The sequence below is a fragment of the Bos mutus genome, chromosome 15 (assembly GCF_027580195.1).
Source record: "Bos mutus isolate GX-2022 chromosome 15, NWIPB_WYAK_1.1, whole genome shotgun sequence".
Classification (NCBI taxonomy): Eukaryota; Metazoa; Chordata; class Mammalia; order Artiodactyla; family Bovidae; genus Bos; species Bos mutus.
In genome coordinates, this window is record NC_091631.1 from 18871911 (window position 1) to 18887658 (window position 15748).

Consider the following 15748-nt stretch of genomic DNA (forward strand, 5'->3'; position numbering starts at 1 on the left):
GGATACTGCTACTGCTACAGGAGTACCACTGTTGTTCATGGAGGCTTGACATGACTAGCATGGCCTCTGCTTCTACCGACTAGTTCTGGATCCAACATCCAAGATAGGTGTTGCTGATTAGCAGAACCTGATATCATGTTTCTGAAGCTAGTATCTGGCATTTGTGGCTTCTCTTGGGGGCTTTCAGAGTTCAAAGGGAGTTCAGTCGCTCAGTTGTGTCCAACTCTTTGCAACCCCGTGGACTGTAGCACACCAGGCTTCCCTGTCCATCACCAGCTCCTGGAGCTTGCTTAAACTCATGTCCATTGAGTTGGTGATGCCATCCAACTATCTCATCCTCTGTCATCCACTTCTCCTCCTACCTTCAATCTTTCCCACCATTGGGGTCTTTTCTAATGAGTCAGTTCTTTGCATCACATGCCAAAGTACTGGAGCTTCAGCATTAGTCCTTCTAATGAATATTCAGGGTTGATTTCCTTTAGGATTGACTGGTTTGATCTCCTTGCAGTCCAAGGGACTCTCAAGAGTCTTCTCCAATACCACAGATCAGAAGCGTCAATTCTTCTGTGCTCAGCTTTCTTTATAGTCCAACTCTTACATCCATACATGATTACTGGAAAAAACCATAGCTTTGAGTAGATGGACCTTTGTTGGCAAAGTAATGTCTCTGCTTTATAATATGCTGTCTAGGTTTGTCATAGCCTTTCTTCCAAGGAGCAAGCATCTTTTAATTTTATGGCTTCTGTCACTGTCTGCAGTGATTTTTTACCCCAAGAAAATAAAGTTTGTCACTGTTTCCATTGTCTCCCCATCTATTTGCCATGAAGTGATGGAACCGGATACTGTGATCTTAGTTTTTTGAATATTGAGTTTTAAGCCAACTTTTTCACTCTCTCTTTCACTTTCATCAAGAGGTTCTTTGGTTCCTCTTCACTTTCTGCCATAAGGGTGGTGTCATCTGCATATCTGAGGTTATTGATATTTCTCCCGGTAATCTTGATTTCAGCTTGTGCTTCATCCAGCCCAGTATTTCACATGATGTACTCTGCATAGAAGTTAAATAATCAGGGTGACAGTATACAGCCTTGACATACTCCTTTCCCAATTTGGAGCCAGTTCATTGTTCCATGTCTGGTTTTAACTGTTGCCTCTTGACCTGCATACGGGTTTCTCAGGAGGCAGGTCAGGTGGTCTGGTATTCCCATCTCTTTTAGAATTTTCCACAGTTTGTTGTGATTCACACAGTCAAAAGCTTTATTGTAGTCAATGAAGCAGGAGTTGATGTTTTTCTAGAATTCTCTTGCTTTTTCTATGATCCAATAGATGTTGGCAAGTTGATCTCTGGTTATGATGCTGTATAATCAAGAAAATCAGATCCTTGAACAAAACAGCAGTACTATAGAATACACACCCCCTCAGAAGTTGGTATTTCTGGATTTAAATGTATTCAGATGTATCTGTTAAACTCCATGAACATGTAACTTCACAATGTAGACTTCTTTTATGTCACCGTAAATTCTGTCCTTTGTAATGATGCCAGAGTTATTTTTCTAAAAGGCACATCTTGTTATGTCATTCTCTTAAGCAAAATCCTTCAGTGGTTAATTCCTCATTGTCTGTAAAATTAGAACTCTTTAGCTTGGCCTACAAATCTTTTGATACTTGAATTTTGCCAAATTTCTAGTCAAAACGTGTTGTTCAGACACTAATTCATGTCCGACTCCTTGTGATCCCATGGACTGTGTAGCTCACCAGTTTCTGCTGTCCTTCACTGTCTCCCAGAGTTTGCTCAAATTCATGTCCATTGAGTTGGTGATGCTCTCTAACCATCTCGTCCTCTGTTGCCCCCTTTTTCTCTTGCCCTCAATCTTTCCCAGCGTAAGGGTCTTTTTCAGTGAATCAGCTCTTTGCATCATGTGGCCAAAGTATTGGAGCTTCAGCATCAGGTCTTTCCACTGAATAGTGTTGGTTTCCTTTAGGATTTCCTTTAGGATCCAAAGTGATTTGATCTCCTTGCTGTCCAAGGGACTCTTCTCCAGCACCACAATTCAGAAGCATTAATTCTTCAGCACTCAGCCTTCTTTATGGTCCAACTCTCACATCCATACATGACTACTGGAAAAATCCATTGTTTTGACTATATGGACCTTTGTTGGCAAAGTAATGTCTTTGCTTTTTGATACACTTGTGTAGGTTTGTCAAAGCTTTCCTTCCAAGGAGCAAGTATCTTAAATTCCTCCCTTTTACCCATGACATACTAGTTCTGGTCATATTATTTTAGTTCTGTTTCCTTGAAAAATACCATGCTTTTTCATGTTTCTGTACTTTTCTGAATGTTTTGGCCTGGAATATCTACTTATTTTTTGTCCTCTTCAAAAATTTATCTTTACAGACTCAGTTTAAATACCACTGTCCTGTGTAATGCCTTCCTCATGCCCTCGACCAAACTGTTTCATCCTTTAAACTTCTGTACTTTCCTAAACTTTTCCTATTAAAACACTCATCACATTATAATTATTTCTTAAATAAATTTTTCTTATTAGCTGCTAATAACTTGGAAATTGATAATCTTTCATATAATCTTTTATCTTAGAGGATTTTTGTTGAATAAGTCATCTGGGAAAGCACCCTACTTCTGGTTGATTAGTTCATTTAGTTCGTGTATTCTTTTTAAGAACAAAGATCATGCATTCTAGCTTTGTGTCATTGTGTTTGCCTATTCTGTAACCACAGACAGCATTTCCACGTTGGCTAATTATCTTGCAAGGAAAGTAGGGAAAATAGACCTTAATGGGTCAGTCGTAGTCACTCAATTGTGTCCAACTCTTCGCAGCCCCATGGACTGTACTAGAATAGATTTAAAATGAACTTTAAACTGTCAGAAAAGTGCCTTGCTTTAATGAAGTATCTATACTGAATTCTTTGTTTGATGTTTTTTATTTAAGGAACTTAAAACAGTAACCTCAGACTTGATAAAGACCAAAGTCACATGTCAACAACAGAAGATGGGAGCAGAAAACAATTTAACAATTAAAGAACAAAAATTTCAAGAACTTGAAGAAAGACTCAAAATGGTATTTATTTAAATATATCCTTGTTTATAAAATTAAAATTTTTGTAAAATTTATGAGATTATATAAACAATTGAATAAGAGGCGTATGATACAAAATTTTCCCTTCTTTGTAGAGTTAATATACATAGTAAAGAAAGATTTCATGAATTTTTGAAAAATTGCTAGATACCTTTTGGCATTATCTGTCTATAACCACTTTATTTTTACTTTACTTTGGTGTCCAGTAATCAGGGCTTTCCTTGTGGCTCAGCTGGTAAAGAATCCGCCTGCACCAGCCTGCAATTCAGGAGACCTGGGTTCAATCCCTGGGTTGGGAAGGTCCCCTCGGGAAGGGAAAGGCTACCCACTCCAGTATTCTGGCCGGAGAATTCCATGGACTGGATAGTCCATGAGGGTCAAAGAGTCAGATATGACTGAGCGACTTGCACTTTACAATTCCTTTTAGAGGTAATACTCCCTGGTGGCTCAGGCAGTAGAGTCTGCCTGCAATGCGGGAGACCCAGGTTTAATCCCTGGGTCAAGAAGATCCTCTGGAGAAGGAAATGGCAACCCACTCCAGTATTCTTGCCTGGAAAATCCCTTGGATGGAGGAGCCTGGAGGGGTACAGTCCATGGGGTCGCAAAGAGTTGGACATGACTGAGTGACTTCACTTTCACTTTCAGGTAATCGTCTGGCATAATGATATCTTCAGGAAAGCTTTTTGAGATGAGAAATTTTGTTGTCTTCAACATTAACACTTATAAGTTTGCACCAGCCTGTATTGAATCTCTAACACCATCTTCACTTCACTAGAATCATTAATTCAACAGTAGACAAACATTGGTACTCTGGAGTAAAAATAGGTCATGATACTCCTGAATTTGTTAAGTCCTGAATTGAATGTATAATTTGCTGAATGTTGTATCTTAACTTTAAAATTATTCAAATTTTTAGGAATTGGAATTAAATAAGAAGATCAATGAAGAGATAACCTGTATTCAAGACGAAAAACAGGCAAGCAACCATGAGATATTTTGGAAGTCAGTAAATATTCTGAAAACCAAATACAGTATGGAAGATAAACAACAAATGGAATCATGCCTAGGTCAATTCCTAGCACTCAGTAAACACTCAGTTGGTGTATATTGAATAGATCACATATGTACCTTTTAAACCAAGTCTAACCTGTATTCACATAAAAAATAAATCAGGGACTTCCTTGGTGGTCCAGTGGTTAAGACTCCACGCTTCTAATGCAAAGGGTGAAGGTTCGATCCCTGTTTGGGAACCTAAGATCCCACATGCTATAAAGTACTGCCAAAAAAAAAAATCAGAGGAGAAATGAGGAGATGGTCATCTAAGGGTACAAACTTCCAGTTGTAAAATGAGTTAGTTCTAGGTATGTAATGTGCAGCATGATGTCATATTTGAAAGTTGCTAAGAGAGTAGAGTTTTTTTTAATGAGACTCTGAAGACATGTTTAAAAATACTTATTTAGTTGAGGTCTAGTTGATTTACAATGTTATATTAGTTTTAACTATGCAACAGTGATTCAAAATTTTTAGATTATGCTGCATTTAAAGTTATTATAAAATATTGACTGAATTCCTTGTTCTGTACAATATATCCTTGTAGCTTATTTATTTTTTACAGAGAATAGATCTTAAATGTTCTCCCACATACAAAAAAGTTGGTGATTATGTGTGATAATAGAGATGTTAACCTTATTTTGATAATTATATCACAATACATATGTGTATCAAATCATCATATTTTATATTTTAAGCTTACACATATGTCAATTATATCTCAATAAAGCTGGAAAAAGATTACACTAAAATAATTTATAAATAAAGTATATAAATATAAATCACTGTTTTCCTTAGTTTAGACTACTGGTACTCTAGTAGATAATTATTGAAATGTATTTATGCTTATAGCATGCTTTTATAGGACATTATACTCTCATTTGAATTTCATATTTATAATTATTCTATTCTTAGAAAAAGATATGTGAATAAAATTTCTCCTTTTTCTTTTTTTTTCTCTTCTAATTTTTCTCTGTTTGATCCTGAATGCATACCAGGCCATCCTCGCCCGTTAGCACTATGCCATTTTAGTAGCGATATATTTACTATTTGAGGAGAAAGCCAACAGTAGTTTTGTTTTGAATACTTTACATTTTTCAGTAGTGTCTCAGAATCCATGTCCCATTTCAAAAACTTTGTTAATTATTTGAGGAACTCTTAGAAATAGTACTTTGTAAGAGATCATATAATACAAGTTGCATTAAATATTAATAAATGTACCATTAGTTTATTTCAATATATTGTTTATTATGGCATTGAAATTAAACTGTAATAAGAAACTAGAAAATATATTTTAAGAATGTGAGTTTAGAAACATATACCTACTGCCTTAAAACTTTTTCAATTAATATATCATATTTATATTTTTTTAAAGGGTATCATCATTTCTTTCCAACAATTGCAGCAGTTACTTCAGCAACAGACTCAAGCTAATACTGAAATGGAAGAAAAATTGAAGGTGATAAAAGAAAATAATTAGGATATATATATATATATAAAACATACCCTGATTTTTATATATATATATATATGCATATTTTATCTAATGAACTTTACCTGTTTAGTTGCTTTCATATGTCCAGCTTTAGCTGAGATTTTTAATTTTAGGGGTAAAGTATTGACCTCCTTCATCAACTTGGTATCAGTGTCCAAAGAAGACAAAAAAGAGCATTTTTTTAGCATTTAAGTCACTAGTTAAACATTCAGTTTTAACAAGTAATTGATTTAATTTTGTAACAGATTGGGTAGTTTTTTCTCAAGATTCAAAACTGAAAATAAAAGGTGACAAGTGACACCACATTCTAGGAGAGGAGTCAGTGAGCTTTCAGAAGTGGGGTGGGAGGCAGATCCCTTTTCACAAGAACATGATAGAACTGGTCCTTTACCACAGCAATCACCTCATCATCTTCTTCCCAGTATGTATAAGAAAATGACTGGGGAGAGGAAGAAGTTATGGGAGTGTTTTGGGAATGAGAGTTCATTAAGTGATACTTTTCTCTTACATCCCTAGTTGAGAGAGATGTCTTTCCCCTCATGAATCAAAATGAAGGCGTCTACAGGAAAATTATGTAAAAATTGGGGTACAAGAAGGGGAGACTGCCATCTTAATTTTTTAGATGGATGCTTGTGATGCTGTTGAACCTAAAGGTTCACTGTGGTGCTGCCAGTAAATTGTGACAAATTCATTTTGTGGGAGAATTTGATGTATATTTCTTGAAGTTTGGAAGTTGTACCAAGAACATCTAGACTGATGCCCAGGTTTCAGTCTAGAAATTTCAAGGAGTAAAGTTTTTGGAGGAATCTGTTCCAGTGGGACTTGAAGTGTGTATTATGCTTGTTCCAATGCTGTATGGCCCTAGAAGGGTCATAAGCAAGAACATGGTGGTTCCTTGGCTTCACATGAAGGAACGTAGTGGTTAGTGGAAGAGCAGAAACTGGCAAGTGACGGGATGTCTAACTCAAGAGGAGTTGGGGACATGTTCCACTGTGGTGGCCAGTGGAAGATATTTGTGCCCCTCTGAAGGGATTCTTGATAATGAAGCATGAAGCTCAACATTTCCCAAGAAAAGTATATTCACCTCCGATGAAAAGACCACCATCAGCAGAGGCCTGGACCAGCTTCATGAGAATGTAACCAGTATAGTTGCATAAGGCTGATAGCCAGAGGAGCCTCAAGTTTCAGGTTTAATATTCTGTGGTCACTTCCTTGACATTTTTATTAACTTTTGTATTTAAATGTATGCTTTGTAAATTAAGTCTGATGGTAAAATGGAGCTTGCACCAGGGTTTGAAGCCCCAGCTTTGGCATTCTCCAGCCCCCCATTGCCTCCAAGGAACCATTCTTGGCTGCTGTCTCTTCTGCCCTTTGGTGCCCTGGGCCCTGCACAGCCTTATCCTCTCTGCTCCTATCTTGCACCACTCTATGTTGGCTGGGTCACATTGGTGGATAGAGGCCTGTGTGTTCTATTGTCATTTACCAATGTTTGGGCTTCCCAGCTGGTGCTAGTGGTAAAGAACCTACCTGCCAATGCAGGAGACATAAGAAAGGTGGGTTTGATCCTTGGATCAGAAAGATCCCCTGGAGGAGGGCATGGCAACCAGTATTCTTGCCTGGAGAATTCCATGGACAGAGGAGCATGGCAGGCTACAGTCCATAGGGTCACAAAGAGAGGGACACAACTGAAGCAACTTAGCATGCACACCCCACACTGGCGGAGGCCTAGATGTAGCAGGGTGGGTCTGAGTTGAGTACATGTGCCCTGCAGCATCTTTTCCCCAGGTTGACCATGCCTAGCACATGAGGTAGGTGTCTTGGCAGGAAGTGAGTCCTCAGTCCAGGTAGTGAGCTGCATCCCTGCCTGGCAGTTGCAATCCTTTAGGAGTTACCCATCTGCCAGAGGGCCCATGGGATGGAGAGAGTGACTTCCCCAGCTTCAGCCAGAACGCCAGAGGGCCCATGGGATGGAGAGACTGACTTCCCCAACTTCAGACAGAACATAATACATGGGTCTTGCAGCTTGCAGGAGGTAGAACTCAAAGCTAAGTTGTGTGGTGAGGCCCTTAGGCATCTGTGAGGATCTGTCTTTGGCCTTTGACTATCTTATCCCAGGGGACATTAAAGAGAAAATAAAAAGCACCTTGATAGGTGGATAGGGGTAGAGAGACAAAGAGAGATGGAAGAACCATAAAGAAAAGGTTTAGTATCAGTATCTTTAATAGCTTTTTTTTTTTTCTCTTCTTTTTTTAAATTTTGCATATGGCCCCAGAAATTATGCTGAATCCATCCTCACTGAACGAAACCAAACTTAACCTGAACAGTGAAACACTATCTTTTCACCATTGATGTTCTATGATTAGTTATGTAAAGAGAGGTTTGCCTCGCTCATTTCTCTTGCCTGCCCCCCCCAATACTGTACAAATTTCACCTGGAAGGCAGAGAGGGAAAACTTACGCTAGAGCCAAATCTCTCCCTTCTTTTAACCCTTTCACCTACTCCAATAAAAGATTTTTAAAAGTTTCATAAAGTCCAGTTATCTGCAAATATGAACAAAGCTTGTGGAGGTGATGGAATTCCAGTTGAGCTATTTCAAATCCTAAAAGATGATGCTGTGAAAGTGCTGCACTCAATATGCCAGCAAATTTGGAAAGCTCAGCAGTGGCCACAGGACTGGAAAAGGTCAGTTTTCATTCCAATCCCAAAGAAAGGCAATGCCAAAGAATGCTCAAACTACCACACAATTAAACTCAAATCATATGCTAGCAAAGTAATGTTCAAAATTCTCCACGCCAGGCTTCAAAAGTACATGAACCACGAACTTCCAGATGGTCAAGCTGGATTTAGAAAAGGCAGAGGAACCAGAGATGAAATTGCCAACATCTGCTGGATCACTGAAAAAGGCAAGAGTTCCAGAAAAACATGTACTTTTGCTTAATTGACTATGCCAAAGCCTTTGTGTGGATCACAACAAACTGTGGAAAATTTTAAAGAGATGGGAATACCAGACCTCCTGACCTGCCTCCTGAGAAATCCGTATGTACATCAAGACGCAACAGTTAGAACCAGACATGGAACAATAGACTGGTTCCAAGTTGGGAAAGGAGTACATCAAGGCTGTATATTGTCACTGTGCTTATTTAACTTATATGCAGAGTCAGTTCAATTCAGTTGCTCAGTCGAGTCTGACTCTTTGCGACCCCCTGAATTGCAGCATGCCAGGCCTCCCTGTCCATCACCAACTCCCGGAGTTCACTCAAACTCATGTCCATCGAGTCAGTGATGCCATCTAGCCATCTCATCCTCTGTCGTCCCCTTCTCCTCCTGCCCCCAATCCCTCCCAGCATCAGAGTCTTTTTCAATGAGTCAGCTCTTTGCGTGCGGTGGCCAAAGTACTGGAGTTTCAGCTTTAGCATCATTCCTTCCAAACAACACCCAGGACTGTACATCCTGAGAAATGCCAGGCTGGATGAAGCACAAGCTGGAATCAAGATTTCCGGGAGAAATATCAATAACCTCAGATATGCAGATGACACCACCCTTATGGCAGAAAGCGAAGAGGAACTAAAAGGCCTCTTGATGAAAGTGAAAGAGGAGAGTGAAAAAGTTAGCTTAAAACTCAACATTCAGAAAACTAAGATCATGGCATCTGGTCCCATCACTTCGTGGTAAATAGATGGGGAAACAGTGGAAACAGTGACAGACTTTATTTTGGGGGGCTCCAAAATCACTTCAGTTGGTGACTGCAGCCATGAAATTAAAAGACACTGCTCCTTGGAAGAAAAGCTATGACCAACCTAGACAGCATATTATAAAGCAGAGACATTACTTTGCCAACAAAGTCCGTCTAGTCAAAGCTATGGTTTTTCCAGTAGTCATGTATGGATGTGAGAGTTGGACTATAAAGAAAGCTGAGCACTGAAGAATTGATGCTTTTGAACTGTGGTGTTGGAGAAGACTCTTGAGAGTCCCTTGGACTGCAGTGAGATGCAACCAATCCATGCTAAAGGAGATCAGTCCTGAATATTCATTGGAAGGACTGATGCTAAAGCTGAAATTCCAATACTTTGGCCACCTGATGTAAAGAACCAACTCATTGGAAAGACCCTGATGCTGGGAAAGATTGAAGGCAGGAGGAGAAAGGGATGACAGGGGATGAGATGGTTGAATGGGATCACTGACCTGATGGACATGATTTTGAGTAAGCTCCAGGAGTTGGTGATGGACAGGGAGGCCTGGCGTGCGGCAGTCCATGGGGTTGCAAAGAGTCAGACACAACTGAGAGACTGAACTGAACTGACCTACTCTACCCACCCTATAGATGCTTAATGGGGATTATTTCCCTAGGTGTTAAACCTTCTTCCAAGAAACATATGAAATAATTTATTCAAATTCTTGATGAAAGCAGTTAACCAGGGTTGTCCCCTAATCCATGTAAAGGAGATGAAACATAGATTTTTAGGATGAACAAAATGTTAGAGATTAACCAATCCAACCATTTCATTTTGTGATGAAATAGAGATCCACAAAAGTCAAGCAGTATAGTTCAAGGCCCCAAATTAGTGGCAAAACCAGAATTAAATCTTTGTCTCGATTCTACTTCAGCACTATTTCTACAACATTACACTGTTACAATATATTTCCTAGATCTGTTGGAAATTCCAGTCTTGCTGTATCAGTTATACAAAGACCACAACTTTCAAATTGCCCTTCATCAGCTCTAAATCCAGTGTTTATGTATTGTTGAATTCTACAGGGCCTATGGTAGTCATAGATGATATATTAGGTCAGTGCAAAAGTAATTATGGTTTTGGACTCTGAATTTTAAATAATTATAACCAGGCTCAAACACATCTTTATTAATCAAAATAGGAACCATTACAGTCAACACATTTTTTACCAACAAGAGATGTTTGTTTATTCCTGTAGCATAAAAATCAGTGCTTTGGGATTCAACAAACTCTTGGAAAGCAGCCTCTTGCTGGTTGTGGAAGCATTTTTCCCTGCAAAAAATTGTAGACAGCTTGAAGAAGTAGTAGTCGGTTGGTGAGAGATCAGGTGAATATGGCAGATGAGGTAAAACTTTGTAGCCTAATTGGTTCAACTTTTGAAACGGTTGTACAACATGCAACTGGGCATTGTCACAGAGAAGAGTTGGGCCCTTTCTGTTGGCCAATGCTGGCTGCAAGAATTGTCATTTTCGGTGCTTCTCATCAATTTGCTGAGCGTACTTCTCAGATGTAATGGTTTCGCCAGAATTCAGGAAGCTGATTGGATCAGACCAGCAGCAGATCACCAAACAGTGACCGTGACTTATTTTTCGTTCTTGTTTGGCTTTGGAAAGTGCTCTGGAGCTTCTTCTTGGTCCAACCACTGAGCTGCTCATCACTGATTGTTGTATAATATCCACTTCTTTGCACATCACAATCCAAATTGAGAAATGGTTTGTTGTTGTGTAGAGTAAGAGAAGAGGACACTTCAAAACGACAATGCTTCTGATTTTTGGTCAGCTCATGAGGCTCCCACTTACCGAGTTTTTTCACCTTTCCAATTTGCTTGAAATGCCACGTGACCATAGAATGTCAACATTGAGTTCTTGGGCCTTCTCATGTAGTAGCTTCGGTGATCCTCTCAGTTGGTCGTTGTCAGCTTCCAGTGGCCCGCCACTATGCTCATCTTCAAGGCTCTCGTCTCCTTTGCAAAACTTCTTAAACCACCACTGCGTTGTACATTCAGTTCCTTAGCCAAATGTGTTCATGTTGTGATTGTCTCCACTGCTTTGTGACCTGTTCTGAACTCAAATAAGAAAAATTTCTCGAATTTCCTTTTTGTCTAACATCATTTCCATATTTCTGTAGACTAAAGTACATATAAAATAAACAGCAAATCATTCATTAGCAAAAAACATAAGGGAAGAAATGCACATCAAAATGATGTATAACAACCACATTTATTTAAGAATGGATTCCAACAGCAAATGGCAAAGTTCAACAGTGCAAAACCATACTTATTTTTGCACCAACCTAATAGTGTCTTTGAGTTAATGATGACAACAACTGTTTCCAGGATTTTTAGCTATAAATGGAAATATTTTAGTTAATCCAAATGCCTCTCTCTTATACTAGACCCGTTATTGCCTAAGCCTTGATAGTACATAGAGAAACTAGATTTCATGTAGTAGTAAAATTTCAAAGTATTGGCAAGAACGAGATAGAATTGTCTGCTTTTTATTATAACAGTTAAGGGCATTAAAAAAAAATAGTACCATCTATCATCACTTTCATTTTATAAAAGATAACATTTTAACACCAAAAGTATATTAAGGATGTAATATCAGTTAAAGGACAGTCCTTTATAGGAAAACACATTCAATGACCTTACATTGACATTTTTTGCCATGGACTAGTGAGATTTTTGTCATGGATCAGTTCTTGTTTACAGACTGGTGTTGGAGAACCACTGATATATAGTATAACAAAATATTAATGTTGAACTGTTGCTGAGGATTATGCTGCATAGATATCTTAAGTGTTTTCCTGAGGAGCATTCTAATTCCACCTGTACTAAAAGGGATCATTACTCTTCATAATGGCCTGCTGTTTTTCAGTGCTCTGCAGTCATGCTGTCATCTGTCTTATTTTTTTTAAAGTACAGTTTGGAGCATAGAAGACCTAAATTCTCATGATAGAGAATATTTTTTACTGTGATTTAATTATAGTTTAGTCCAGATAAAAGTATAGTTATGCTGCTATAATCATAGTGTTAGGAAGACTATTTATTTAGTTTGCTGCTATAGTCATAGTGTTAACATAGTATTAACCAGAATAATTTACTTAGTTTTTGGTATATTAAAGCATTAACTAGTGGTTTTATTTTGATTTTCCACAATATATATTTTGTCAGAGAAGGTTTTCAAATTTGTTAATCCAGGTGCAGATAATACCAAATAATTCCCTGGTAGAATATAAATTCCATAAAAATACTAACATTTTTACTAATATAGTATAAGAGCCCAAAAAAGTTTCTGACACATAATAGGAGCTCATTAAATCTTATTAAATTAATGGGTGATTAACAGTGAGTAAATTCAGACTCTGCAAGTTCAGATATTGCCAGGTCAGGGCTTCTGGTTAAACATATTGGATTGAACCTATACATTCCCTTCTATTTCCTTCTGAAGCTGCAATAAAATGACATAAAAACCACAAGAATGCAGAAATGGGGAGAAGAAACAATAAAAATAAAGTTTTAAACCAAATGGAAAATTAGTCATTTACTCAGCAAATGAGAGAAAGTAAAAACCCAAGTTAAAGCAACAGAAATTATCAGGAATTGCAAGCATCATGTGCCTCTAAAGTAAGATGCACAACTGGTGCCAGTAGCTAGAAGGTCTGCATGGAAAGCTATTGCACATTCAGATTCTTCTCCCTAATCTGCACAGTCACTCCCTATCTTCTAATGGGCAAAAGATAGAGAACTAGTTGGAGTGTTTGAGGAGCAACTGAGACTGGAAAGATCCAGTGGTGTGCTGGAGGCAGTTTGTACCAGGGAGAGCTGGTTATTAGAGCTGTTGTCATTTTGTAAGCTGGTTTAAATAAGTGGTAGCTTGAATTAACCACAGTGAGTTGTTTTTTTTAACTTTAATGAGATTCGCAAATGCTACAAATAAGGCTTTGTTGAGACCTAGTTTACTAGCACAGTACAGAGAGTATTATTTTAAAAATAGTTTGGAAAGTCTATATACTGAATTCTGAAGCCTCCAAGCAGTCTCCCCATTTGGAGGACAGTTAAGTGCCTTGTAACATCCAGGCAGCAGAATGGAAGATTCTGTGGCGACTAACCTGCAATTAAAGTCTCCTGATGAAACAGTTCAGCCAGGTCAATGCACAGTGAAGCCACCACTGTAGTGAAAAAACTTTGTAGTTGACAAAACTTTTAACTGGCTATTTAATACTTCATTCTTAAATAGGAACAAACAGTTAAGGATCACTGGGTATTTGAAAATCTCCAGTGTGAAAAACAGACAAAACAAATAGGGTAATGAACAAAAACTGGAGAAGCTAAAAAAATATACCCAGTTAAGAGAAATATATTTGTTAATCCAAAAACAGTAATTTAGGATCTAAAAAACATTCATAGAATAAAATATAACCCTTAAATATATTAGCATACATAAAAAGTACAATGAAAAGTTTAGAAGATAACATAAAAAAATAAGAAAGTAGAACCAAAAGACAAGAAGACGGAAAATAGGAAAGGAAGAAAATGAGGGGGTTGTTCAAGAGGTCTGGTGAGTTTCAGAGAGAACAGAGAGAGTGGAAGGAGAGCAAATGACCCAAGAGATAATGCAGGAAAGTAACCCAGAATTGAAGGATCTGAGTTTGTTTTGCTTACCTAAACCAATGCATATCATTATGAAATTTCATACTAAAAGAGAATATTATAAAACTCTCTGGGGGTGGGGGGGACGGGCAAAAAAAGTAGGTCACCTATGAAGGTCCAAAATGAAAATGGCAACATAATGGCTTCAAACTTCTCATTGGCAACCCTGGAAGGTAGAAGATGATAGAACCATGCTTTCAGAGGTTCCAAAACAGAATTGTACTGTATTTAGCCAAACAAATTAAGTATTGGTAGAATAAACATACTTTCAGACATGCAAGGTTTCAAAAAATATGATACTTGTCTGCTTTATCAAAAAGTAATAGCTTGCTTTACCAAGACAAGGGAATAAACCAGGAGGAAATCATGGGATCTAGGAGACAGGAGACCCACCACAGAAGAAAAAAGGAAATTCTCAAAGATTGCTTGATCAGTGTAGCAGGATGAAAGAACAGTCAGTTCACATTGTAGGATAAGGATGGAATGTCTCCAAAACATGGAAACAGAGAATACCAGATACAGGCACTTTCTTTTAGATGGGGGTATAGTTACAGACAGGAAATGACTGATATATCTAATGTGCTTTTTAAGAACATAATACTTTCGGTCATTTATTTTTACTAGGATACTCTGTGGTATACTCTCCCATATCTCCTCTGAATTTTTTGATTTGTCTGTCTTCTAAAATAGTGTTACTAATATAAATAGATACTGTAAATATTTGTTAGAATGTTAAAGTACTAAGCACCTATTAAATAATACCCTTGTATATATTTAGAAACTTATTATCACAAGTGAAAGTGAAGTTGCTCAGTGATGTCCAACTCTTTGCGACCTATGGACTGTAGCCCACCAAGCTCCTCCATCCATGGGATTCTCCAGGCAAGAATACTGGAGTGGGTTGCCATTTCCTTCTTCAGGGGATCTTCCCAACCCAGGGATCGAACCCAGGTCTTCCACATTGCAGGCAGGCCTTTTAACCTCTGCGCCACCAGGGAAGCCTATAAATCAAGATGAAATCATATTACCTATAAATCAAGATGAAATCATGACTTCTTTAAAAACATTTACATTGTCCTAAAATAGAGACAGTCAAAATAGGTATTCATTGAGTGCTCTCAAATTGCATGGTTCTTTATGAGCCAGAGGAGAATCTTTGTGTTAAAATTGTTTTATCAAATGTTTTCAAAATTTTGCATAATTATGTCATCACATACTGATATTCTGTGTAGTAATTGAGGACTTTTTAAATAGTTGAAATACTGTGAAGCCTCTAAAATGAGATCTTAATAGTGATATGGAAGTTAAGCAAGATATATTACTCATATTTTTAGAAAAGCAAATGGCAGCACAACAGAGTATGTATAGTATGATTTGAAAGATATATACTTGTATGCTTATAGACAATTTTTGAAAGGATACACAAGAAACTACTTTACCTCTGGTGGGGAGAGCTGGAAAACCAGTAGAGGAAAACTTTGCCTTTTCTCTCTGTATCCTTTGTGTGGCTTGGATGTTGGCCCTGAATGTACTTAGCTTTAGTAATGATAAACAAACTAACATAGAAATTCCAGATACATTAGATGCAGCTAGAGTTTTACTATTTGTCTTTTTACAGAATTTTACTTGGATTATCAGCAGATACTGAAGAAACCTAATAATATTGGTGATACTGGTTTAGTATCTTTTAAACCTTTGTCTTAGAAAACAGTGATAATTTTACTCTTTA

At 37.8% G+C, this 15748-nt stretch overlaps 1 protein-coding gene across 1 annotated transcript in view; it reads left to right on the forward strand.

The window, feature by feature from the left end:
• The window catches only part of CCDC73 (coiled-coil domain containing 73), a 111752-nt gene that overhangs the window by 68413 nt on the left and 27591 nt on the right, over positions 1-15748 (forward strand). The window contains exons 9-11 of the mRNA XM_005890875.3: positions 2946-3074; positions 4009-4068; positions 5518-5619. Coding sequence (XP_005890937.2) covers positions 2946-3074; positions 4009-4068; positions 5518-5619 — 291 coding nt within the window. The remainder of the gene's footprint in view (positions 1-2945; positions 3075-4008; positions 4069-5517; positions 5620-15748) is intronic.